Below are 26,208 nucleotides of genomic sequence, written 5' to 3'. Positions count from 1 at the left end.
TTCGAACGCTCGCGTCTCCCAATCAGTCCGGATAATGGAGATTCTACTGTAATTTCATTGAATTCAACGGAAGTATCCTATTGACCGTGCGATGACAAAGCTTTTATTGAAACAACAAAATGTTCGCATCGTGTTGACGATACTTTACGGACGTGGTCACGTTCGTGAGCGTATAACGCGCGTGTTCGTGTGTGAGGTATCGGTCGATGAGGCGATCTCGGGGAAGAGGGAGACAGAAAGAAGAAAGAAAGATGCGAAGCCGTCTGTGGGGGAAACAGCGTGGACAAGATTACGATGGCGACGTCGTGCCGACGTCGAGTCCAGTCTCTCTCTCTCTCTCTCTCTCTCTCTCTCTCTCTCTCTGTATCTCTCTTTCCGTAACCCGAAGCAGAAAATTCACCTCGGCTCGAGTATCCCCTGGAGATTAACCCTTTCCGGCCGAGAGATTTCAATCGTGCGTTCACGACGCATTGTGTCTTACTTTAAGCATATTTGAACGCGATCTTGGGAAAGCTGCGTCATTTTCTTTGAGTTCTTTTTTTGTACGACGAAAAGATTCGAGAGAGGAGAACCCAAAATACGATAAAAATGTTTTAATTAGTTTTACCTGCGCGACGGTAGATAGCGATTGCTTTGAATAATATACGCGACAGTCATTAAATTATGAAATTGACGTGTGCTATGATAAAGCGGTGTAAATGCGAATATTAGCAGGGCTCGTTTTCTTTTTGAGTTAATATTGCTGAACGCACCAGTTCATTAAATTCGATAAAACGAGCTTTGCCGAACCTGGACACTCTTGCAACACTTTGACACGTTTCAATTATTGAATTACTGATAATACAGAGACCATTATTAAACCGAAGAATATTTGATTGACTAATTATAATTATTAAATTACGAGTTATACGCAGGTATTATTGTATCAAAGAATATTTAATTGTTAATTACAGTTATTAAATTACTAATAACAGACGTTATTAACGCAGACGTTATTAAATGAGTCTAGCGAATCGTTCAGGGAAATTCGACGTGGCTGTGGGGAAATCGGTTAGGTGGACAGGTTGCGTTTGTGCTAACAAGTCGAGTCTCGTCGCCGTGCATTCCAAGGCGTGGATTCCGGAGCGGTTTTCTTTTAGTAGAGAGGGAACGAGAGAAAAAGAGAGAAAGAGAGAAGTGGAGCGCTTACGGTACTGATTTTCCAGCGTACATTTAATGTCGCTTGACTCTCTTTTCTTTTTATCCTCTGCCAGTTTTCGTTTGCGCAACAAGTGAAGGTCTGACATACGGGGCGGAATATGCAAAGCGCGTAAACCGAAAATCGTCGGTAACGCTGCAGAATTTAATTTCGCCTGGCCGCGATCCGCGATACTAATCAACCGCCATGTTTTCATGCATACATAAATATGTATTCTAATATATATTCTAATTGGATCTTTTTCGAAGGACAGCGTGGTAAAAAAATACAATGAAAGGGGAGTCATATATTCGCATGTGAATCTAATCGACAATTGCAATTATAGAGGTAGAGAAAAAAAAGAAATATGAAAGAAAGAAAGATGAGGAATAATAGTACTTTTTTTTAAATAAAATTACGAGATATTCTTTTATTATTCTTTCCGTCTTTGAGTTTGGAGCTCGACAACTTGACATACAAAATCTTCTCTCTCGTTTAACTCGCAGTTTGTCAGATTTGCACGTAAAAAAAAATAGATGAATGTACTTACGAGAAATACGGTTTATGTATTATGTCTGGGAAGATCACGACCGAAAACGAGATCTCGTCGCATCCAGGGTACGGGGATTGCTTCTGTCACGACGACGTATTACGTAAAAAGTGCAAAGCGCCCATTTAACGGCCGGTGAAAATAACAGCCATGGTGCCGCGCCGTGGAAAATAGGGTAAGGCATCCGATCGGCGGCGGCCCGCTCATGTCGCATCACGATAAATTTGCATCGCATTGTGAATCGCGCATTTCAATTCGAGCGAAGACCGGAGGAGCGCCGCGCGCCGCCGGCCGATTCGCCGTTTAACAAATCGCGACTCGCGAAAATGTCAGCGACTCGAGACTCGAGTAGGTCGTTTGCCCTTGTAACACGCCGGATACTTTCGACTTTGGTGAGAACGCTGTGTATCAACCGGTTCGTGTAAAAGGATCTCGCTCGCGCTCTCCGCGTTCGGTCCGCGCGCATGTTTCCCTGGATTATTACGGCGTTATAACTTTCAGAACGCAGCCGCGCGCTCGTCTCGGAATATTTCTTTTTTTCGTGCCCCCGATTTTGGGGAATCTTTTCTTTCTTTTCCCCGAGCCGCTAATCGCGCGTACCGCCCCTGGGGACCGTCCGGTCCGTGCAATTTACGCACTTCCGAATCGTTTCCTTTAAGGTGTGTACTTATCGGCTCGAAAGTTATCGACTATTAAGATTTACGAGCCTCGAATTGGGACCACTTTTGCTGTTAAGTTGTTTCGCCGTTTCCAATCGACGGTATATTCGCCCTATCTTTAAAGCAAATTATTGATGCCCCCCTTGGAGTAACTTGAAATTATCGAGTATTCACTTTGGATTCGATTCTAACCCCGCGGATGGGGATATGAAAGATTTAACACGTAGAGATTGCCTTGGGATTTTCGACAAGTTTCTTGTTAGACCTTTCGACATATTACGGCCTCTTCAAAAAATTTTTTGCGAGCTCGCTCATAAAGGTTCGAATGTTTCCCAGGTTCTTCTGTGGCAGTATTTTTTTTTCTCAGGTTGCGGCCGTGCTTTAAAAAATAATAACTCTGAAAAGAATCACGAAAATCTTTTAAGCTCGTAGATTTAACACGCCTCGCGTCGACGAATCTTCGTCAAGATGATCGAAAAACTGTAAAGTCGATCGCGGTACTCTCAATATCGCGAGAACGGTAACTCGAGCACGCGAGCGTGGATTCTCCGGGAGCGGAGCGGAGCGGAGAGAAAGAAGACGCGCGCACACGGTGAAAGTGCATAGAGACGAGGAGGCGGCAGAAGCTGTGGGAGAAAGGAATAATTATACGGTTTATGACACGCCGAGTGTCGTAACGGGAAGGATTCCTGGCGGCCGTAACGCTTCTTACGCGTCCTTCGTTATCCCGTTTAGTTCCGCACCGTTGTAAATCGTCGCAGCGCTTAGGCCAGAGGCTGAGCCTTAAACCACTCGTCGCGCGTTTAATTTTTATGAAAGAAAGACGGTTCGCCTGCCCTGCGAAAGGAAGAAAGATACTTCCAGCTTTGGTCTGCGAGTACCGCAGTGTCATTATCTCTTTGTGCGTAGAGGTCTTTTTAGCGGAAATGTCAAGGGACGCCATAAATTTCGTTTATAGCACTTTTCCTATTTTTCGTACCGCATATGGTCGCGAATCTTTTGTTAAAATTTTAACACAAGGTCCGTGCGAGATTGAGAAAGGCTGGAAAATATTTTGTCATTTTCTCTTCGTTTGTAAAAGCCGCTTATTCTTGATTTCCAGCTACACCTAAAATTCTAAATTCGATATTTCCATTAAAGAAAAATCAGTTCGTCACGGAATCTATTATGAAACGTACTAATAAATTTCGTTTTTTTGTGGTTCAAAGATTTCATTGTTCAACAATCCAATTTTTGAAATTGATGCCAAATGATGTTGCCAAATGATGTTGCCTTGTGTTACATATTTATAGAACAGTTGTTTCGTGAAAATTCGGAAAGCGGAGTCTTGGGGAAAACCGAGCGGGATTTTGTATTTGAGATACTTGGAACTTTAATATTGATAGAGTCGACTACATCACCCCAGTTAGCAGCTCTTAACTGGCAAACTCGATTGTTAATCACGTCGGTTTACACCGAGATTATCGCACCGCTTCTTGTTTACGCGCTTTTTTTATCGCGAGCGTTAAGATAAACAAGTAGCCTCGCACTTGGCGCTTTATCGGGATTTGCAAGAACGGCGACGGTTAAATTCTATTAACGCCTGCTTACCGGGGAATAATGTAATTCGTGCGAATAGAATTAGTAGGGATTAATTCGCGTTAATCCTAGAATGCGAAGATTTCTTTGAGACCCTGTAGTATTCGTTTTCTTTCACGGTATTACCAAAATCTTCGACTAAATCTTTTTCATATATATCACTACTTTAATTATCACGAATTTTTATTACGAGATCATGCAGGGTTAAGAATGTAAACGAAGGTGGACGAAGTAATAATCTCATTTTCTTGAAGACAACCGATTTTTTAAAAACTTTTCGTGACTTGTTCTAATTTTGTCATCGATAATTGACCTTTAAATGCGCAATTTTTCGTGGCATTTATTTTTAAAATAAATGATGATTTTCTGGGCTTTTTTATCCAGAAAAGAAACAAGGGCAAAAGAAGGTCCTTTAGCTGTGCAAAGTCGCGCGTTTTCAGTTCGAACTTCATAAGGGACACGGAGCATCGAAAAGTCGCTTTGCATATATGCAGAGCTGCGCACTTAAGGGTTAAAGAACAAGACGTGTTCTGCTCTATATATTCATCGTCTTGCTTTAAGCTGGAGATGAGCCAATAAGAGCTAGACCGCAGATGCGCGGTGCATAAATATTAATGCCAATATGATTGCTTTTGTAATAATCGCCAAATGTTTTGATTCGCTTTGAATCCTCCTCAATGGCAAACTAAATGAAAGTAACATCAACGGAATGTCCACACTTCATATGTTCGTTGATTATTATCGAAGCAATTGTATATATATCGACATAATCAATTATGCATCTACGATCAATATTTGCTATTTGATTGGCTCTTTTTTATTAAAGAGGTTAAATATCGAAGAATGCCTTTTCATTGTTTCTATTCTTCTCATTAAAAATTCTTATACTAAAGAGTTCATTATAACATCACTAATAGTTTATCTTAATGTTATCTTTTGCATCAGTTCGTTATAACATCGCCAATAGCTTATCTTAATGTTATCTCTTGTCTCATTAACAAAACAAAATATCGTTCTTAATAATGGTAATGTTGTCGCTTATGTTTTATCGTAATTTATTTTAATAGCGTTTACGCAAAAGAGAGTCATTTGTATGAGTTATGCAGCAAGTACACGCAGCATATAAAGTGATTTGATAATGGAGATAGTGAGAAAGTATATACAAAGTATACACCAAAATTTATATAATTTTGTTGGGATAATTTTGTTGGGCAACTTTGAACTTTTTTTTTTAATTATTATTAATTAATTATAATGAATTAGCCTTGGTATAATATTTTCGTCTCAAAATGATCACACAGGAATCTGTCTCATTAACGGACTGCATATCTATTTTATATAATATATGTATAAATATATATTTTATATGGTGTATTATTATATATAAAACATCTAAAAAATACACATCTATTTCAGCAGATCGAGAGAACAAAACGAGAGAGAAAGGTTTTAAATAAACGCGATAAAAATTTGGAGCTTGGATATCGAAGATCTTTCAAAGTGGGCATCAATAATTGCGTGAAATTACGCTACGAAATAATTATACAGTCTAAATATCATAAATACTTTCTTAAAGTAATGCAAATGGAGGTCTTGAAAGTTTAAGCCGGGTTTCGCGCCCGGCTCGGCTCGGCTCGGCGAGCCGCCATGTTGGAACAGTTCAGCGCGGCCAATCGGACAGTCGGACGCGCGGTCAGGTGACTTGAGACTTCCCGCGCGCGACGAGCACTCCGCGGTTCGCGAAACGCGATACCGGACGCGCGCGCGGTTCCTTCCCTCGGTTTTCGCGACAGTTTATAAATAAGCTTGCAATAAACTTCGCCGGAGCCCGACGCCGCCTGCACCGCGTAGCGTCTCCGTCGCGCGTACAGATCGTCGGCTTCGAGGAGGCTCGCTCGCTCGCTCGCGAAGAGAGGAACGCATCGAGGGAACGTAGCGAGGGATGATCGTCGTTAATGGCGTCTCGTGACGACGCGTCTCGAGGAGCGATCGAAGGTAGGTGCACGGCGTAGCGAGCGAGACCGTGCTCCGGAAAACGTAGGTATCCTGTAGTTTGCGAGGACATTCCACGGTTAGAAGGACGAATATCATGTCCGAGTAATAATTGCGCTGTAACGAGGTTCTCTGGTGATCTCTGCGGATTTCTATATACGTGTCTTCTTACGACTTTGCGAACTGTATAGAGAGACCTGTGATTTCGTATTTAGTTGTTACATATTGTGCCAATTCCTTTTAGTGACACAAGTCGACACAAACATCGTTCTATCCTTCTTGGCATTCAATGAGTAACAAAGACAGAACGACACTTGTGTCGACTTGTGTCACTAAAAGGAATTGGTCTGTCATTTGCTGAACGAGCTTATACGTGCAGTTTGAGTTCTCAAAAGCGTCGAGGCCCCAAAATGTATCTTGAACCTACGACATACGCATAGCTAGTTCTCTGTAGCAATCTGTTCTCTGTATCTGGATAGTTCCAATATGGCGGCGGGTGAAGCCGGGCGGTTCGAAATTGAAGGAGGGATCGTTTCACGAGAGATCGATTCACTCTATATATCGATTGACAAAACATAGAGCGATATCTTGTTGTTCTATGGCTGCCGTTCGCTTTGGGCGCTTTCGCGCCGAAAGCGTCAGTCTATCTTCATTGCTCATTACATGGTGAAAAAATATGGAGTGATACTTTCAGCACCCAAGCACGAAAGCACCCAAAGCGAACGCAGCCTGTATAAAAGAGGATTAGAGGGAAGGCAAAGAAAGTTGCCAATCTTAAACTGCCAATTTCCGACTCGTAGAGCTCGGTGTAGAAGAGGGAAAAAAATGGAAAAGAAATCCGATCGGAACGAGGGCAATTAAGACCAATTCCCGTAAGCCTCTTAATTAGTAGCGAGTTTGGCGTAAAGAGAGGAATTGCTAAACATTCCTGGCTTCCGCTTTTACGCTCAACTCTCTTCGGTTTCAATTCGAACGCGCGGATACGTTCCGAGCGGCGTGAAACACGTAAATTAGGCTCAATTGCCAGCGGACCGAAACCGAAGGACCGTGTGAATGGTTATAAAAAAAAAAAAAATTCGTTCCGCCGAACAGGCCTTTACTTTCGCGCGACGCGCGCCTCCACGGGAATATTCCGTTTGTTTACGTCAACGGCAGCCTTCGCGCGCGGATTGCAAGCGAGCGAGCGAGAGAACAGTCGACTCGACTGAGTCGAAGTCGAGTGACAGAAGGGGAGAGAGGGAGAAAGAAAGAGAGAAAGAGACGGGAGATCGACTCGAGCGACTGTCGGCTGCATTCGGCGCACTTTCACTCGGGCGATACGAGCGAGGCGCGCGCGAGCGCGATTTCGGCGTCGTTGAATCGCAACAGATTTCGCGCGGAAGATCGACAATCGCGGGCTCGACAGGCGTTTCGCGCGTTGTCCCCGGTGGTAATCGGCGGTACGAAACCGAGGGAGAGTCTCGACCGCGTCTCGAAATGTAGAAAACGCGCTAGCGAGCGTCGCGCGAATCGTGGAACGATCCGTCGCGCGTCGCGTCTTCTGCTACTAGGTGGGGGGAGGGGGGAGGGGATTGACAGACGGCCATGTTTGGTAGCGGCGGCCGCACGTGTCGACGCGGCCAGTCGCGGCCAGATGGTGCACGTGCGCGCACGTGCGTAGACCGAGAGAGAGAGAGAGAGAGAGTGAGTGAGAGAGGGAGAGAGGAAAGTTGAGAACCCGTCGAATTTTGTCCTCAGGTGTAGGCGAGACCGGCAAGGACGAGTGGGCCGAAGGTATTCCGGGGCGAGTCGACGAGGCGACGCCGCCGTCGCGACGCCACATCTGGTGATCGCGAGGCGACGGGAAGAGCGAGCGAAGTTGGAGAGGAAGGAGACACCCCGCGCGCGGCGTTCGCGCACGCGTGCTGGCGCAGTCGATCAGTCAACCGGTGGCGAACGTCATCCGCTTCTTGGAATTTCTCCGGCGGAGCCCCGCGATCGAGTTCCGTCCGAGTGCCGAATCGTGTACCTATACGCGCGCGAACAGTGTCCTTCGCGGCGGCGAGTTTGTTTGTTGTTACCGCGACGCGCGGTATACGCCGTCGTCCGTGTTGAAAGTGCCGCGCGCGACTCGCCGTGACGATCGTCGCGCGCCGTCGATCAGTCCACTTCCGGCGTTTACGTTCGGCGCCGAGGGAAATTGGAACGAGCCCCACTGGGGTCTTTAAACGGACGTTATATACATATGCGCGCGACTGGATTTCTCGCGGAAGGGACAGAGACGCGAAGTTCGTCGGCGATAATCGCGGAGAAATAACGCGCGAGTTTTCCAGAGTGTTGATTGTTGAATTGTTGACAGAAAGAGACTGAAAGAGGTAGGCAGCAGAGACGGGGACTTACGAAAGAAGGTACGTGCATCGATACCCAGAAGAAGAGAAACATCGAGGTTACTACAACGAAGAGGTCGATAATAGAAGAAAGCGGAGTACGATACGAGGAAGAAGAGTGACTATCCTCGTATTCCTCAAGACTTTCCGCGTGTTTTTCCGTTCGGCACGGGAGATTGATTTTTTCCGCGGATTTGTCGGTGAGCCGCGATCGCAAACGTCGTCGTCGTGGCGCCTGTTGCTGTCATTGTCGCCGGGACGATGTGTCGCGCGTGTAACAATCGCCAAGGTAAAACGTCGTCTCCCGACTACCGGTAGTAGATCATCGGCGGTGAATGGAGAGCTAACGCGGCGTGGATCAGATCGCACGTACAATTAATGCAATGTGATGCAGTGCCGTAGTGTCAGTGACCAGTGCCACGTGCCCGTTGTTTGGATTACTTGAAGATGCCTTCGAACGGCGGTGGATATTATGACGACAGGAATCCTCTGCTCAAGGGCACCTTATCGAGGTGAGTACTGGCTTTGTTCGTTCCTCGATCGGCTCGAAATCGATCGTAAGCGCTTTAAACTCGGCAAGCTCGGTACTCTGCCATTTTTTAATAGAAAGTTGCCAGTAGTCGTTATCGCAAGAAACGATAACGGAGATTTTTTAGGATGAAGATTACACGTGTAAACAGAGGATGAACTTCTAATTGATACCTTTAAAAATTAAAATTTTATAATATAATGAAGTTTATATGAGATAAATTTTGGAACAGCCGACAAATTTTATTTGACCATAAACAATTTTGAAATTGGTGGACGGTGATATCCGTAATACGCAATAATTAATGGTTAAATTATTAAAAATAAAACTGTTATTATTATAATATATATAAATCTGAGTTTCATTATTAATTCTCATAATTAATCTTCATAATCTGATTTCTCTAATAGCCGAATGATAATGGAAAATCATGATAGTACCATTGCCGTGTTTAAAATGTTAATTTGTAAAATCCGCTACCAGCTGCTTAATTTTATGGTCATTGATACGTACATCCTCCTTCGATATCTTGTTTTCGTGTATTTTCGAAGCGGAAGAGCGCGAGATACATTTGATTATTTTCTACTTGAAATGTGCATAAGGAGAGAAGCAGCACTGAGAAAGACAGAGGGAGAGAGTCGCTTCTTGCGATCGCAGAGTGAAAAGCACGTTCCAGCAATAGATGTGCAGTTTGAGAGTTAACAAACTAACGGTCAGCATTCTCTCAGTGCACGTTCACACACGGTGCGCTATCTAATACAGCACCCTTATTTACACGGTATATACAGCGTCTATGTCCCCGGTAAAATTTAGAATTTAGACAGAGGATAAAGAGCCCACGCTAGCAGCTGTAAACGAGAACGCGGCGCAAAGTGTCAATATCATTTGCATACGCCTGTTGAAATTTTTAATATTTTCCCAATATTTGAAAATATCCATATCTCCTTTTATCACAATATGCGCCGCTATGATCGCGCAGTAATAGCGGTAAATCGATGACCAACCTTTGCTTATCGACTTTTCAATTATCGTCAATAACAACTATCATCGACAGATTGAAATACACGGCACGTAAGCTGTAGCTCGGGGCTTTATATTTACAAGAAGCTGCGAGTCAAAAGTGCTTTCTTTAATATTTAACATTTATTCTCTAATATTTAATATTTAATATTTATTCTTTATTCTTTAATATTTATGCTTATCTGATATTATTCGAAAGATAAAACGTCGACGTCGACATCGCAGATAGCGCCGGAAAGCCACACGATGAATTTAAATCCGTTACTCGCTACGGCAGTTTGCAAGCCGCATTTAGATCGCGTTCAGCATTTACGTCCGGTTTCGTCCAACATTTTCGGCGCACGGTTCTTAAAAACGACGACGGCCTCGACCGGCGCGATGCACGACATCGCGTTATGTCGGTGCATTCGCAACCGTTGTCCTTGGCGCGGCCCTGTTAAATGCAAAATAGCGAACGAAGGGCAGTTCGTGTCGATATCCGACTTGTGTCTGGTTTACGCACGTATCTCTGCCGCACGTGTGCGGCTTGTGTGCGCAGCCAGCCTCGATGCACCACGGTCGAGCACGCATGCATGCGGCCTTTAATTTATCTCTGAAATGTCGAAAATCGATTCGTGAAGCAAAGTGGAGCAAATGCGGTAATCAGTTTAATAATGATCAACTATTATTAACAGATAGCGAGACTATAATTAAGACGAATTGCAAAACGAAAGGTTAAACGTTCATAATCATCAAGATAAATAAAAAATAAATAAAAAATTAAAAGGGGTAATGCTTAATAATATAAGTAGTACATTAAATTAAGTGTAGGATACAAACAAAAGATTTATCTTATCTATAGATATATTATTTACGAAAGACATTAATTTTTCTTTTTTTTTCATTCCTATTTGATCGCAATTCTTTGTCGATATGGATACTCGCGTGGTATAAGTCTAATGCTCCGTGTAAGTAATGCAAAATGTGTATCGTGACTCGTGACTCAATGAATCGTCTCGTAAAGCGCGTGATGATTGCGGTATCGCCGAGTGTCGGGTTCATATACATATAAGTATATACGCACATTTCGCATGTCGGCTCCGTTGTTAACGACGAGATACTCGCAATACGATGTGCTCGCAGTATCAGCCGGCATGGCACTTGGGACAATACTCACGTAAGCGTCGTCACGGCTGTCCTCGAATTTCACAAAATAACACGGAGGCTTTACGCGGTGACTTATATTCAATGTAAACGTAATTAACGACCGCGCAGCTGGTGGAATAATAATTTTGCTGTTTGCACGCCTCCCTGCTGGAAATATTCGCGCCCGGAATATCGCCATGGGGCGGACTCGATTACCGCCATAGGTATACCATGTGTTCCTCGTTGATCCTAGACACACAAAATGATAGTCGACACACAGTCGAGTCTATCCACGTGTAATCGATTTCAAATTAATTAAGAGAACATCGCGAACGAAGCTTTTTTTTCGCTGTTAAAGAACATTCTGTATATGTTTAAGTTAATATTAATTTTTATAATGGTTTTCTGTTTAATATTAATAGAATTTAATAATCGCATTAAATTATCATCAATTGATTGTATTATTAGTGAGAGCTGCTATCAAATGCCTCCGCTATTAATTTAAATAATTTAATCTGAATTAATAATGGCATTTACTATTAAAATATGTAGATTTCACGAAATCGATATATGTATAAAGATTTCTGGCCGGCGAGTTTTTTTTTTTTAACTTTCTCGATGTTAGATAAGTTAGTGAGATACCGGTAATTCCACGACTCCGTTGAATCCTCAAATCGTCGCGGTGGAACGGAGAGAAAGTTAGTTCGAACGAATCCGGCCGATGACAATAATAACTCAATAACGAGACAAGTTCGAGCGAGTTCTATTCCCGATTCCGCCGAAAGAACCGTTTCGAGTGACGCGCCTGTCAATAAAAATCGCAGGCGTGGAATTCCTTTCACCATCGCGCGATTATCGTTTCGCTTCGAAGGAGGTTCCTTCGAGACGACTCTCGCTTAGGTACGATGTGGATCGATTTTTTGCGGCACAATTAACCCGTTAAATATCAATCGAAATCGAAATATTAATTACGTTGATTGGTAATTATCATGGTCTCCTGCAACATATGCGCGATGCATAGAAAGTTTGATATACATATCTATATCCTTTCTTTGCATTATTTTAAATAATTATTATTCACGTATTTCTAATCTAATTTAATTATCGATTATATATATATTTTATATTTATATAGGTTTCATTATGATGTCTGATAGAGATGCATTTGGTAAACAAGACCATTGAAAATTGAAAAGTAACCTTCTTTCTACCAGAAAATTTAATTGGATGTTCTGTGCTTTTCGTAATATTTTGAAATATTAATTAAATATCTTGGTGCAATATTATTGTCCGGAAGCAAAGTTCTATTAAAACTTATTTAAGATTAGCTGAAGAGTAAGGCTCTTATGCACAAGTATTTTTAAATAAACATTTAATTGGCAAAATCCAGTAATCATCAATATATTAATTTATTAGATACAATTAAAATTTATGAGAGCAATATAATTGTAATTAATACAAGATATCTCCATTACTATTATACAACATTTTAATAAAAGCGATCTCATCATATTAACAAGTTGATTACGATAGCAAATTGTTTTTATTATTACGTGCAAGTTATTTAAATTTGTGTATCACAGAGAAACTTTTCTGTTTTTTGTCCTTTTAATATATTCAAAAATAAATTCTCTTAAGTAATTACTTTTTTTATCTTTTAAAAATTTAAATTATGGACATCTAATAGTGAACCTTGAATTACAAGCAACAAAGATAACTGAAAAAGATTGTTCGTTCTAACAATTTTTTTTCAATGTACGCTGATAACGATAATTTAATCCATGAATAAATTAGTAGTAACCCACGTAGTAGCCGTAACGAAAATAATTGATTTTTTAAGCAGAATTTACTTGAGATATTATTTCTGTATTCATATTAAAAATGCTCGATTTTTCATCGATTGAAAACATCGTAAATACAAATTTTATATCCGCTTAATAATAAAGAATTAATTATAAGCGCTTGTTTGTAATTTAATTCTTAGTGTTAGTCACTTACAATTAAGTACTTATGAATTCTGTGTATTTGTTAGTTTTACTCGAAGAAAAATCGAACATTTTTTACACAGATATGGAAATAGTATCTAAAATTAATTTCACTTAGCAATCTATTATTTTTGTCGTGTCTGTGGCTTCATTTATATTGTAGCATATCAATATTATATTATTATAGTAATACAATACATCAATATATGAAGTTCGTGAAACGTTATTTATAAACACTTGACAGCTTTCCGACAAATTATATTTTAATCGGCGAAAAATTGAAAGCGCGATGCAAAATATTTGACTCTAATTTAAGCATCGTTAGAGAAATATTTATCTCCCCTAAATATCGTATAATGAGACAGCCAATTTATAATATCCATATTCTCTATCTCTTTAATTTCTATTTTAAATACATAAATGGAGCTAAATATTTGCTTTTCGATAAATAACCACCGACTCGATATGTTTATGACTTATAATAATTGGAGATAATTAATCTGCGCTAATAATCTTTGATCTGTTATCATAGAAATAATCACGTTTGGTATCTCCTGATACTTATCGCAATCGCGACGTTTAAAAGAATAATAACGTTTGACTTAATTGACATTTAGACAGAATCATTTAATATAAAATGTATTGCTACGAAATAAAGTTTCTTTTTTTAAAGCGCAAATAGGAAAAATAAGTGATACATAATAAATCAAGTTACACAAATATTTTTACGATTAAAATAAATTATATTTCTCAAACGCGAATACTAGATTTGACGATATTCTTTAAGTGAATTAATTAATTAATTAAATATAAACTTTTATTACGAAAAAGAATTAAATAATTTGCGTGCAATCGTTGAAAAATCTGCTAGTAATAATACTTATTATACAAGATATGCATTACACTCATACAGATACACACGTATATATTCATATACATACGAATCAAATTGTGCCGGTGTGCTCGTCGCATCGAGATTCACGTAACGATTTCTCCATTAGTCTTCGAAATCCAACTCTCGAGCGGAATTAATCATCTTGGCGACGACGTTAGCGAGTCTTCGCAATACGAAGCGTAACGTCCGCGATAATGACTACATTCCGAGGAGAATCGAGTACCTATATATTCGACGTGTATAAACGTGTATTTCTCGTCACTACACATGAAATATTTCGTAGCGGCCGTGTTTGGCTGGTACGAGACTCTCGGCACGGAGTTAAGGTTGTATGACCCGTAAGATCTCTGCCAAAAGTTTAAGAAACGTAACATAAAGCTAATTAACATATTTAAGAAGATATTCTTTACTGGAAAGTAATATTTATATTAATATTTTATTAAAATAACGGTTGCCTGTGTTTTTAAGAGCTATAGAGACATTTTTATGCATATTTTCTCGTATGCAAACTTTCACTTTTAATGATTTTTAGAAAGACTGTACCTGACTTGCAACTGACACAAACGAAAATCTGAAAGAGAGAAAATCTTTAAAAAGTAACAAAACATAGTAATTACTGTTTAAAAATACTAATGAAATTATATTACGTTATTTATTTACGTCATTTATTAATAAATTAAATACAATAGCTCTCATAAATAAGTATTTTGATCGCGACAACGTCGCATTTTCTGTAAGTTGGTAGCATTGATCTCACTCGACATCAGCTGCGTGAACGCGAAGTGTGTGCTCTGAGCACGTGTAATATACAGACGCAACGTTTGAGGTTAGTTTTCGCTTGCGCTACGAAAATGCCAAAAGTAAAACGTTACATGTGCCATGGAATTGTTACAATCATCTGGTGTGGTTTCGACTCGTGTCTTCAAATTATGTTTCCCAGTATTTGTCTGTGCTAACCGTTGATTGTACACTCAGTGACAACTTTTTCTTTCCACATGTAACGTTTTACTTTCGGCATTTTCGTAACGCAAGCGAAAACTAACCTCAAACGATGCGTCTGTATATTACACGTGCTCAGAGCACACTTTCGATACACAGGAGGCTCTATTGGAAAAAGTAACGGACCTCTGTAGTATTTGTTATCCTTTACGGAGAGTGACGGAGAGAGAGGTTCCAATGTGACGTCATAGTGCGTTGTTGCCGGATCTCTGTACTTACGAGTTCAGCGAGACCAAGCGAGACTGTTCTCTGTTTGGTTTTTATTCAATATTTCAGAAAATATCCTCGAAGTCATAATTTTTTTGGTTCTAATTTGTTTGTAAGATGTTTATTAATATTTCTGCAAAGTTTTAAAAGGATGCCATATTTTTTTCGATATTAATTTCTCAAATGAAGTTGAAAAAACAGTGAAACTTGATGAATTCCCATACGAGCCCATGTTAAATTCAAATTGTTATAACTTTTGAACGGGCCTCGCAAACTTGTTCAAACTTGGCACAATGCTTTATTATTATAATACTCATCACCTGACAAAGTTTGAAGAATTTGGCATTTTTTCTTCTAAGGGGTCATACAACCTTAAAGCCCATTGTTTACGTTACGCGGTTGCCTTGATGTTTTTGCGCGACTCGCAGGCGGATACCCGGGCGGGCAGGTGGGGGAGGGGGAGGGGGGCGAGCCGCGTGACGACGCATTATCCCTCGAGACGTTAGAGCGACAAGGTGCGAAGAGAGCGCGTTGCGATATACATCTCAAACGCGATCGCGTTCCCTATACGAAAAGTCGACGATGATCGGTACGCGCGGCCGCCCGACTCTTCCGCGTTCGACGACTCGTAAGCGTTATCGGGTCGGTCGTTCGTCGAGACGAATGTATCTCACGCAATTGATCTACTCGAGGTATAATAGCATGCCTGCCTATCGTATTGAAACTCCGGAAAACGCGCGAGTCGTCGGATCGAGAAATCCTCGAGCAACGAAAAGATGTGATACGCCGATCGTTGACGGAATTTATGCGTTCGAAATGTATCGCGTGTGCGATATTGAATCTCGATTAAAATTTGTCGAATGGTCTCTTTGTCTCGTGTACTCGTCAACTCGACTTTATGAATCGCGTTGCGTGATATCCAAGGTCCTGCGCGTCGAGTGATTTTTCAGTCATTTGTTCCGCTTGAGACTCGAGATTCGTCTAATTCACGAGACGACGACGTCGTGCCCGTCGTGGATGTCGAGCGATCGTATTCGCGTGTGATCCTATTTCTTTCGTCGTAGGATAATAAGATGTGCTGCGTCACGTGCGACTAACGTCGCGAGTGCCGCGCAAAGCGAGCGCCGAGTTGATCTGATCTAATTAGCGCACGCACAATATCGTAATTAATTCGTGTTTTCGCGAGTGTTGTGGGAGTGCAATGAAGACACCTGAGAGGAGGAGCTGGCCTGGGAGGCGTCGGGCGTCGGCGGAGCAACGATAAGGTAATTATTTGTTTTTTATTTTTTACTTGGATTATTGATATAAATTAGATTTTTCTATTTATCGAATTTCACAAAAGTTTATATTAAGAATTTTATATTAAGAAAGAGATTTTTTACTGAAAATCATAGAATTATTTTACGCGTACAGTAATTATTTATCGCGGATGTTTACTTTTTGGACGCTTCTATAATTTGCATTATCCTTTATTTTACAGTTCAACGCAGTTACTACTGCAACACTCCGCTGCTTCGCGTCGGATCGGTGAGTGCTAAAATTTTTATTTGGAGCAATAGATCTGTGGAAGTTAATTAATTTAAGATGTATTCAAATATATGTATATTATTGTATATATTTAGTTCCACTCAGATAGATATAATATTTCACAGATTTATTGTTGCGAAATGGATAGGCTAGGACGGATTAATATTAATATTCAATTCTGGAATGTGCGTGATCATCTATCGCGATTTGTGATCTCTACAAGGATGCGCAAGCTTATATTTATTAACATGTTTGGTGTATGATAGACACTAATTGCAAAATTAGTTTGATTAGAATAAGTATGAATCTCGGTATGAATATAAATATGATACGAAATATTTAACTTGCAAACTCGGCAAAAAGTAATGAATAATGGAGTAGCGATTTTATTCGCATAGAAAAATTGTTTCTAAATCTGATAAAAAAATGTTACATCTTATACTTTTTTCCAAGCATTCTATAAACTAATATAAACAGGTGAAATTTTAGTGAAATACAATTGATGGCACTATGAAGATGTGATAATTAATAATATTATTTTCTAATATCAAACGTATATAATAATTGATTAAAAATTTTTAGTTTATTATCTAGATAAATAATAAAATAGAATGATAGAAGAGAGGAATTAAAGTATAACACGAATGAAATACGAATATTTTTGGAATACAAAACTTCTTCATGGTGTTCATATCTCATAGACGATATATTACTATTTTTCAGGGAGTCAGAAGAAAATAATTACGTTTTGTGTTTATTTAATAAATGGAAATATGCAGAAATATGTGAAATAAAAATATATATGAAACAAAATTAAATATCTATGAAACACGATATAGGAAACGCGTATTTTTGAGTATGTTATTTTCTCCTCCCAAATATCGCTTTAACAGACTTCAAAGTCTGCGTTTGGTCTCTCTATACTTTGGTCCAGAGTTGAATATTATACAAACTGTTGCAGGAAATTAATACTCTTGTCAGATAGTATTTTCAGTATACATTTCACAAACATATATGAAAAAACGAGCGTGTTTCAATTAATTTCTTTAATAAAAGAATGTGCTAACTGGTGCTAACAGAGTTATTGTATCCTATCTTCACAATTTTATTCTAATCTTACATAGCCTATATCCATTCATATTTATTAATAATAATTTGACTTGACTATCGTTCTCGCATTTGTTCGAAGCAGAGATAAATTATATGAAACGTGAGAAATGTTCGCAGAACGCAGAACGGACTGATTTTTCGCGTACGGTATCGCGTCTTTTTCTACGCTCAATCCCGTAATGACGGTCGATGAAATTAAATCCTCGGCGGCGCGGAGTGCATTCTCTCACTCGGCTAACGAGCTTTCGCGTTTGTTCAATTTCATGCGTGCGGAATATGTCGAGCGTATATACGCGCGGCGGTAGGTACCTACATACGCATACATAGATAGAGAACGCGAGAGCAACGAAGGGGGAAAAGAGCGCGCTGGCGCCGCCCTTCTGTTCTCATTATCGTGCACGGCGATAGGGCGCCAAGAGGACGCGGGGACCCTTTGCGGCACTTTCTCTATTTAATGCCCCCTTCGGACTCTCGCAGGCCGTATAAACTAATATCGATTCGCACATTCGCGGCAAATTGCGAGGATATAAGGTAATTGAACGAAATTAGGGGGTGGATAATCGAACGTCCAAGTTTTTTGTGGAAATTACGAGTGATTCCCCTCCGCGGCTCTCGAGTCTCTCGACGCACACTTGCGTAAATCGCACGGTTTATTCGTCGCCGCGTACAAAGTTGCGCTTTTTTTTTTTCATTCGGCGAAATTAAGAGGCGTATAATTTGAATCGAGCTTTTTATGCGGCCTCTCGAGACGCGCGCGCGAGAGTCTCAGCATATTATACCCGCGAAGAAATAAAGTCTGCTTTCTCAGCTGCTCTTTCTATACAGCCATTTTTTTTTGCTTTAAATTGCACGCCGCATTTACTGTATGCAAACATAAGCGCGTCGTCGTCTCTTTTAGGATTTTATATATGCGTAATGTATTAATGCTGAACATAATTAAAACACGGGGATATTACAAATTCTTGCTTTCAAACTTTCCCTTAGTTCTGAAACTAAAAATATATGAGGTATTTCATCTTCGAAAAATTATGTATACGAGACACAATGCGCATTATCTCCTATAGAATTCCATAAATAGATATAACATTTTTATAAATTCATTTTGTAAAACAGTTACGTTATTTTCCACTTTGCGCGTTTAATACCAGGCGCGAGTCAAGCGTGAAACGTGGAAAGAGGGGAAAACGGAGAGAAAAGACGGGTGGGAGGAGACGACGGCGCCGTGTTTCTTTTCTCATTATCGTAGCCGCAGGGTTCCGACACTCTGAAACGCCGTTAGTACGTTGACCTATTTTCCGCCCTCTAATCTTTCTCGTATCTCCGCCATCGTCGATTGTGTGACAGTTTTAACTGAATATCAGGGAATTATTTCGTATCATAAAAAGAACTTTCTCGTTTTGAGCAGGAGACATCCTGTAATCAGATATTTATCAATGGACATTCATCATCTTTGTTCGATTTGTTTGAAAGAGTTTCGATGTTATAATAGTAATTACAAAATTAATTATATTTATTTCGGAACAATTGAGAGTTGCTCAGAACATCGTGAAAAGCCGAAGTTTTTATTTCAGCAGCGATTAAAAAGATGATTTAATAAATAACTGTAATTTTGCGATAGTCCGTCGCGACGCAGTAATTTCTGCTCGGAGCTAAAATATCACCCGCGATATATCCTGCGTGCGGAACGCGACTTTATAAGTTATTGCACAAGAATGCGCTTTGATTTCTCTTTTTTATTATCGCGTGATGTCAGGACGCGTTCCCGAGACGTTTTCGCCCGCTATCGGCCGGGTTGGTGGAGGAGAGCCGCCGAGCGGCAAAAGTGATCGAGTTGGCTCCGACACGAAACGCAAACGGGCGACACGAAAAAAAGAGATTTTTCCTCCCGACTTGGGTCAGGTTAGGAGTTAGTCGAATAAGGGGCGGGCTTATCGAGCGCACGCATCGTCACGCTTCGGGCATAGCTTCGAAAACTTCGGAGCCCCGAGCCCGAGCGGCTATATACGCTCAGATTAAAGTTATTTTCCCTCCATACGTGACAATTATACGAGATACCGTCTTATAACTTTACGTGTCTTCGCGTCCAATTTGAAACGATATTCTTTAAAACGATGTTCCGCCTACGAGCAACTACGAGTTCTTTAAGTGCTTCGCGAAGTTTCTCCGAAAATTTATTTCTCTCAAATTTGATCTCTTTCTTCTTTTTTAATTGTTTTAATTAATTAAGGAGATGCGTCGTGTGCACAAGCATTTTTTTATTGTCCTTTTATGAATCTTTTTGCTACTCGGAAGTGTTTTTTTTTTTCTACGATTCTAACGTTGTTCTTATCTTTTTTGTCGCGACGCGAGTTAATCATGGCAATCTTCGTTAAAAATTGCTAGCCGAATACGCAACTTCGACTGATAAGTACATACGAATCGGGGGAAAAAAAAGGAAAAAGAACTCGTATGCATAATCTTATCTGGGGTTCGCGGTAACACACACAGCGATATATACGTGCGCGTTGATTCGTTGTAAATTGCTTCGAGAAAATATATTCGGTTTGTTAGCGTGTCGGTTGTAGGAGCGAGGTAATTGGAGCGACCGAGAATTCTTTTAAATACGTTAATTATTTCCAAGCTGCCCGAGTGGTTAATTAAATTTCTGGCTACAATCAGAGGCGAATAAAAAAAATTATTCGATTCTCCGACGGTGAAACTAAACTGAAAGTGTAGTCTGATAACAAAATCGGTCTCCTTGACCCGCAGAATTTTTCCGAGCGATAATCAGCATTCCTGTATAAATTAAAAGGAGTATTCTTTTGTAATATACCGTATAACGAGTGCAATTTTTACCTGTTATATCTGTTACTTCTATCAGTTTTAACAATTGTTTGATGGTTTTTAAGCAAAAACGTTACTCAAAGAATGCTTAATTGACAAGACATTCTTGTCTATGAATAAAGGAAAGATATTAGAATTTTTATAATATGTAAATTAAAAGTGGAAAGAGTGCGCGTCGATCGAAATTGAGTATTGATTTTTATGCGGAAGAAAATTCGTAATTCTTGCTCCAGGTTATAAAAATCGCTATTTAATTTCAATCGGCTTTCAATTTCGATTTTATATAATTTCTACGCAACGCTAAACACGGAAGGAAATAACGTCGTCTAGTCGTACCTCATCGAATTGACAATGATTGAATAAAGCGAGGCACTCGTGCGCCATCGATAATTCGTAGTCGAAGAGAAAGGCCGTGTAGGCGCTTTCGCCAGTTACTCACCGGTTCCTTCGACTCCGTTGCAAAGTGCGCCGAAACAACGAGACCGTGCAGTAATCCTCTTCGAGAAATGAAACGGCGGCCAGTCGAGGCCGTCGAACTCGTGCAGAAGATCGTGCGACCTTGAGCTCGTGATAATCGTTCGTTGATAAAAACGACAGAACGCGATCGCGATAATCATATCGTCGAATTTTTCAAGAAGCTTTAACGTCTTTTCTCAAAATTTGCATACATTGATTACTGACCGCTTCGATCGAATAAAAGCGAAGAAAATCCCCTTGTTAAAAAGTTATTAGAGAAAACTTTCATTTATTTTAGAATAAATAAAAGCATACAAAATATAATATATAACTATATAGCGTCTTTTCCACTTAATTATGTAACACATGTTTTGCATGTTGATTAAGCTGCTCTTATCACGATATATTTGTCTTATATTGAAGTATTTTTACGAGTATTTTTATTTAAACAACATTTTTTAGATAGACATCAGTAATCTTTTCCAACAGCCTCGATATTATATAATTATGTATGTCTAATACATATAATTATATAGATTATGTATAATTATATATATTGTGTAAAAAATAGTGTTGCTCCATTTTTGAGTAACGCAATATAACATTTATTTTCCGATAACGTGGTTTCTAGACTTTGCAAATCAATTCTTACCTTGTTTTTCATTATTCTGAACGAGCGATGATTACTCGTTGCAATCCTGTAACTTGACATTTCCTACAACTTATTAATACGGTGTATGATTCTACGAGGACTGATTTAGCGCGACAGTTTCGAGAATATCTCGCAAAATTGTACGCAATACTGTACGGTGGAGAATATATAATTCGCGAACAGCGCGCGCGCGCGAGTGCTGTCTCGGACAATGTCGCAACTTGGACGTTTGTAACTAAGCATTAACCGCATAACAAATAAGCCCAACGTATTGATTACGGACGCGTTATTTTCCTCGGCGTTTCCCTCGAGTTACGCGAATACCCCGGCGAAAATTGTTGCAAACGATCGTCCTTTGCCGTAGCAATGAGACTGTAACTGACATGAGACTTTCTGTCAGACTGCTATTAACCGCACGCGATTGATTTCTTCATATGTATGTACGCGCTGTATTAATTATGCAGATTATGCAGATGGCACAGCTGATTGATTGGTCTTCCTCCGAAGTAAGTCATTGAAAATGTCTTTGCCTGCGGCAACGCCGCGAGTATTGACAATTAATCGTACAATTTTTATTTGCTTAAACACGAGTCTCGCTATATTTAGAATTCTGCACAATATCCCGGAGCTATTGATTTCTTCTCGATTTCTCTCATTTGCGGATTTTTTTAGATTAACACAGCTTTCTTTCTGACGAAAATTGGAATGTAACGTAATTTCGCGCAATGCAAATATGCACGATAAAAATCCACAATGCCGTAATGTACCGTGCGTTGCGAGACAGAACGCTTGCTAAAGATTAAACGAAGATTACAGTATTTGGTCGAAAGTCATTAAAGCTTTCTCAATGCGCGTTTAAATAAACGCATTTGTTTACGCTCACAGTTTGCGATAACTTTGTGGATAGCTACCATGTTATGCGATTATTGGATTTGCTCGGCTTTCACAAAGACCGACTTTACTTTTATTCTCGATCGATTGCATCAGACTCTGAAATTTTAGTAGAGCTTATTGTGTGTGCTTTTTACTTTCAACTACTTAAGAAAGAAGAACTTACAAGATGTAAGTCCATTTTACTTTGCTCAGCTGAGTTTAACGGCAATCGGATGCTCGAACCGTGGCCCTGGCATTTGTTCGCGTTTCAATGAATCTTATGTGACGAAGATTTGGCGACGCGAATTCCAAAATTCGTTTCGGTGCTCATTTCTGTAATCGGGGCTACCTGCTCGCGCGACGTAATATGTAGAAGGCATCGCTTTACTTGGACATTCTAACGGTCGTTAAGTTTGTGCCACGAGAAGCTGCCGTGCAAATCCAACACTTTCACCGGCGGATTTCTAACGTGGACTCGGCCGTCTTCGGTTGCGTTCACAACTGACGACGAGGCAACCCTCCCGATAATGCACCACGCAATACGATTTTTCAAGTACGCGTTTTGCGTGTGATATATTTTTTTCATTAACGAGTAGCATAGCTAGTGCACAAGTAATTAGTAAAACGGGATCGCGTGTATTTTTCTAATACGGGTAAACTGACTTACTTTCTTCGTCGCCAGTAGTACGTTAACTGACTTAAAATTGCAACTTTGCAAGTGACAACAAGTTTCTTAAACGCATTTTTAAACAAGTGCCGATTGTTGATAGAAAATTCAATTTGCGTATACTTTCCGGTACCTATATATTTTTCTATTTACAACTGGATGTTTTGCTAGTGAAATTGTAACTGCATGATGCAACAGGTAGAAAAAATAGCAGGGAAGATCGGGATGAATGATTTGTTGCGTGACTTTGTAATTTTCGCCAAGTGATAATTTTGTTTTCTTTTATTCTATATAGAAATAAATTCTCAACTCAAGAAATGACTTGATGAAGTTGTTTCCTGGAAAATATCTTGATAATCTCTAAATTCGCTAAATTCGATGAATTAAAAGACTGAAAACAACTTGAAGATTTGTCCCAGAAGTATAAAAGTAAACGAAATTATTTTATAAGAATTATAAGATTGTATGACAAATTACTCATTTTAATCTATCAGTATCTTTTGTGCACTGCAGTTTCTCCTTTTATATCGAGCACAGCTGTAACTTACAAAAAAACTTTCGAAATTATATTAATATAATTATTATTTCGAAAGTTTTTTACTTGGGAGGGAAAAAGAGGAAGCTAATAGAAACCAAATAACATCATATATTTCGAATGATAGTTCTTTATGTCAATCATTTATTATTTATTATTTTATAATCGTACAAGGAAAATATATTTTTGAGATCGTCGAATGGCTTTTTTATAAAAAATTGTTGACTTAGGTAAAAATGTTGAGAATGCTAAAAAAAGTTGTTTCCAGTCATTATTTTCTATGAGACTAAGATACATCGTACTTAAATATAGACGCTGATAAAAAATGACACGTGTTTCGCATATGTAATAAATTGTGTTTAAAACCAGAAATAATATTCATTCTCGCTTTGCTGCGCCAGTGATAAATAAGTTGTTGACTAAATACCACGGTTTTATATCATCTTTCTGAATTATTCTATAAAAATGTGACAGAGAGAGATCTATTATTACCACGTTTGTTCACACGGTAGGCGACAAACTTTCATAGCTACGAAATAACAGCGCGCGTTTACACATAATGTATTTTTAACGTAGGTACATACAGAGTGCCTCTTGGATTTTCTCGCATTTCCTTACCATTTCATTCGTGCATGAATCCTCGAATAAACTCGAAGCGGATTGGTCGTCGGCGAAAACTAGCGGTATATCTCTGTCACCCCTGTATATCCGCGGTAACAGTTTAGCTGTTTACTCGAAAGCGGGTATTTATTCATAACGTAAGACCGTTTGACAGTCGCTTCGCTGACCTGCACTCACTAGCAAATGTAAACCAGCTGATATTATCGCGCCGCTGTCAACCGCGTGCGATCGCGTCTATTCACATAGGTACGTTTTCGCGGATTATATTGCATCACGCTCGCAATAAAGCTCCGCACATAATATCCGGCGTTGATAATCACTGTCGATAAACATATCCAATGAGACCATTAATAGTCGAGAAAATCCACTTCGTCATTTAATTCTGATTTATCGCGTACGCATGAAATTACACGGATTATCGTTTTATTTATTTGTCGGTTAATGATTGATGTAACAAGGCAAGCCGTTATACATTTTACATTTAATTATCTATTTGCTATATTTCGTATTTACATAATGTATGTAATTGCTCAATATAATAATCATTATTTAACGCAATCAATTAAAATATGTTTGGCGAATTTCGTTTGTTTCGGGGCCAGCCTCGATCGATTCGTTTTAACGCGAATATTTCGTGACTTAACGAGAATTAAACGAAGGACGATCGCGTTCCGGCGTCGACGGTGGTGAAAGTTACGATCGCCTCCTCGTTCGCGTGTAGATAACATACGTGGCCTCGTTCGTCGCTCTCTTACAGGCGCGGTGTGAACGTCCCCTAACACGAGACAGTAGCATGGCAGTGCAGAGCAGGGACCGTGTCCGAGGGACGCGCGATAGATGGCAAAGTGAGAGAAGGGAAGAGGGTGAAGATACCGGCTAGCCTTACCTCGATAAACGGTTTATACTTACGTCTCATAGGAACACCTGAACTCGTGACAATATATCGCCCTGTGTTCTCGAAGCGAAATGAGCGTCTAACGAACTTACACAATAATTTTTGATTCATGAAGATTCCATTTTTTTTTCTTTTATATGACCAATTAATTTCACCTAGCGATGCTAGATTAAATCTTGATAATTAAATCACTCGTGAAATATTGAGTCTCCGCGAAGTGAAACGGCGCGAAGTGAGACACATCTGAAAAACGACTTAAATCAATAAAGAATTGAAGGCACTTCGAATTGATTTATAGCAAGTACTTGTACAAATGGATTTTACATTTGTCAGATTTCACTCGGTGCATTGGATAAGCGCAGATGAGGTAACAGATAAGAGATTCGCAATCCCATCGACTCGCTGATTGCTCGGCGTTGTGATAAAGAGAGCAAATACTGTCGGGAAGAATAACAAGAAGGAAAAACTTTCCTCTTCATGGCGTTCCGACTGAATGGGCGCGCGCTACGTTCGGCGCGATGGTAACTTTCGGCAAAGTTGATAAATTGTTGGGCGCGGAAAGGCGGGGCGGGGGGCTTTAAAAGGTAAATGGCATACTTCGCGGCCGAGTATCGGCGGGATTAGCCGCTTAGGAAGCGGCACGAAGAAAAGAATTTGACGGCGGCGGCGGCGGGAAGGAAGCTCCGCGTTGAAAGTAGGTCTCCCCGGGGAGCAGACTGGTCCCCGCGTAATACTGTCTCGCAACGTTCCACTGACGATATTTCCTAGAAATATGAATGGCGAGATGCGCCGGTATACGGTTTTCTGCGTGATATAGAAAAGATTACTCCCTGGGATAAAAATATACGCGCATTTTGGCAACTCCCACGATGGAACGAACTGTACAATTCTAACGAGGTGGATCGATAACATTCTAAATATCGCGTCTAATTTTCTCGTGACTATTCTCGTCTGCACGATTTGCTCG

General features: G+C 39.9%; 1 protein-coding gene across 2 annotated transcripts in view; it reads left to right on the top strand.

The window, feature by feature from the left end:
• Positions 1-7,693: 7,693 nt before the first annotated feature.
• The window catches only part of LOC112466007 (AF4/FMR2 family member 4), a 191,006-nt gene continuing 172,491 nt past the window's right edge, over positions 7,694-26,208 (top strand). For both annotated transcript variants that reach the window (XM_025033846.1, XM_025033848.1), the window contains exon 1: positions 7,694-8,834. In XM_025033846.1, the coding sequence (XP_024889614.1) occupies positions 8,770-8,834 (65 nt within the window). In that variant the 5' untranslated portion in view covers positions 7,694-8,769. The remainder of the gene's footprint in view (positions 8,835-26,208) is intronic.

Source organism: Temnothorax curvispinosus, unplaced genomic scaffold (assembly GCF_003070985.1).
Source record: "Temnothorax curvispinosus isolate PA1 unplaced genomic scaffold, ASM307098v1 QBEX01015766.1, whole genome shotgun sequence".
NCBI lineage: Eukaryota > Metazoa > Arthropoda > Insecta > Hymenoptera > Formicidae > Temnothorax > Temnothorax curvispinosus.
Note: the sequence above shows the minus strand (reverse complement) of the source record. Positions and strands in the feature narration are given on the sequence as shown.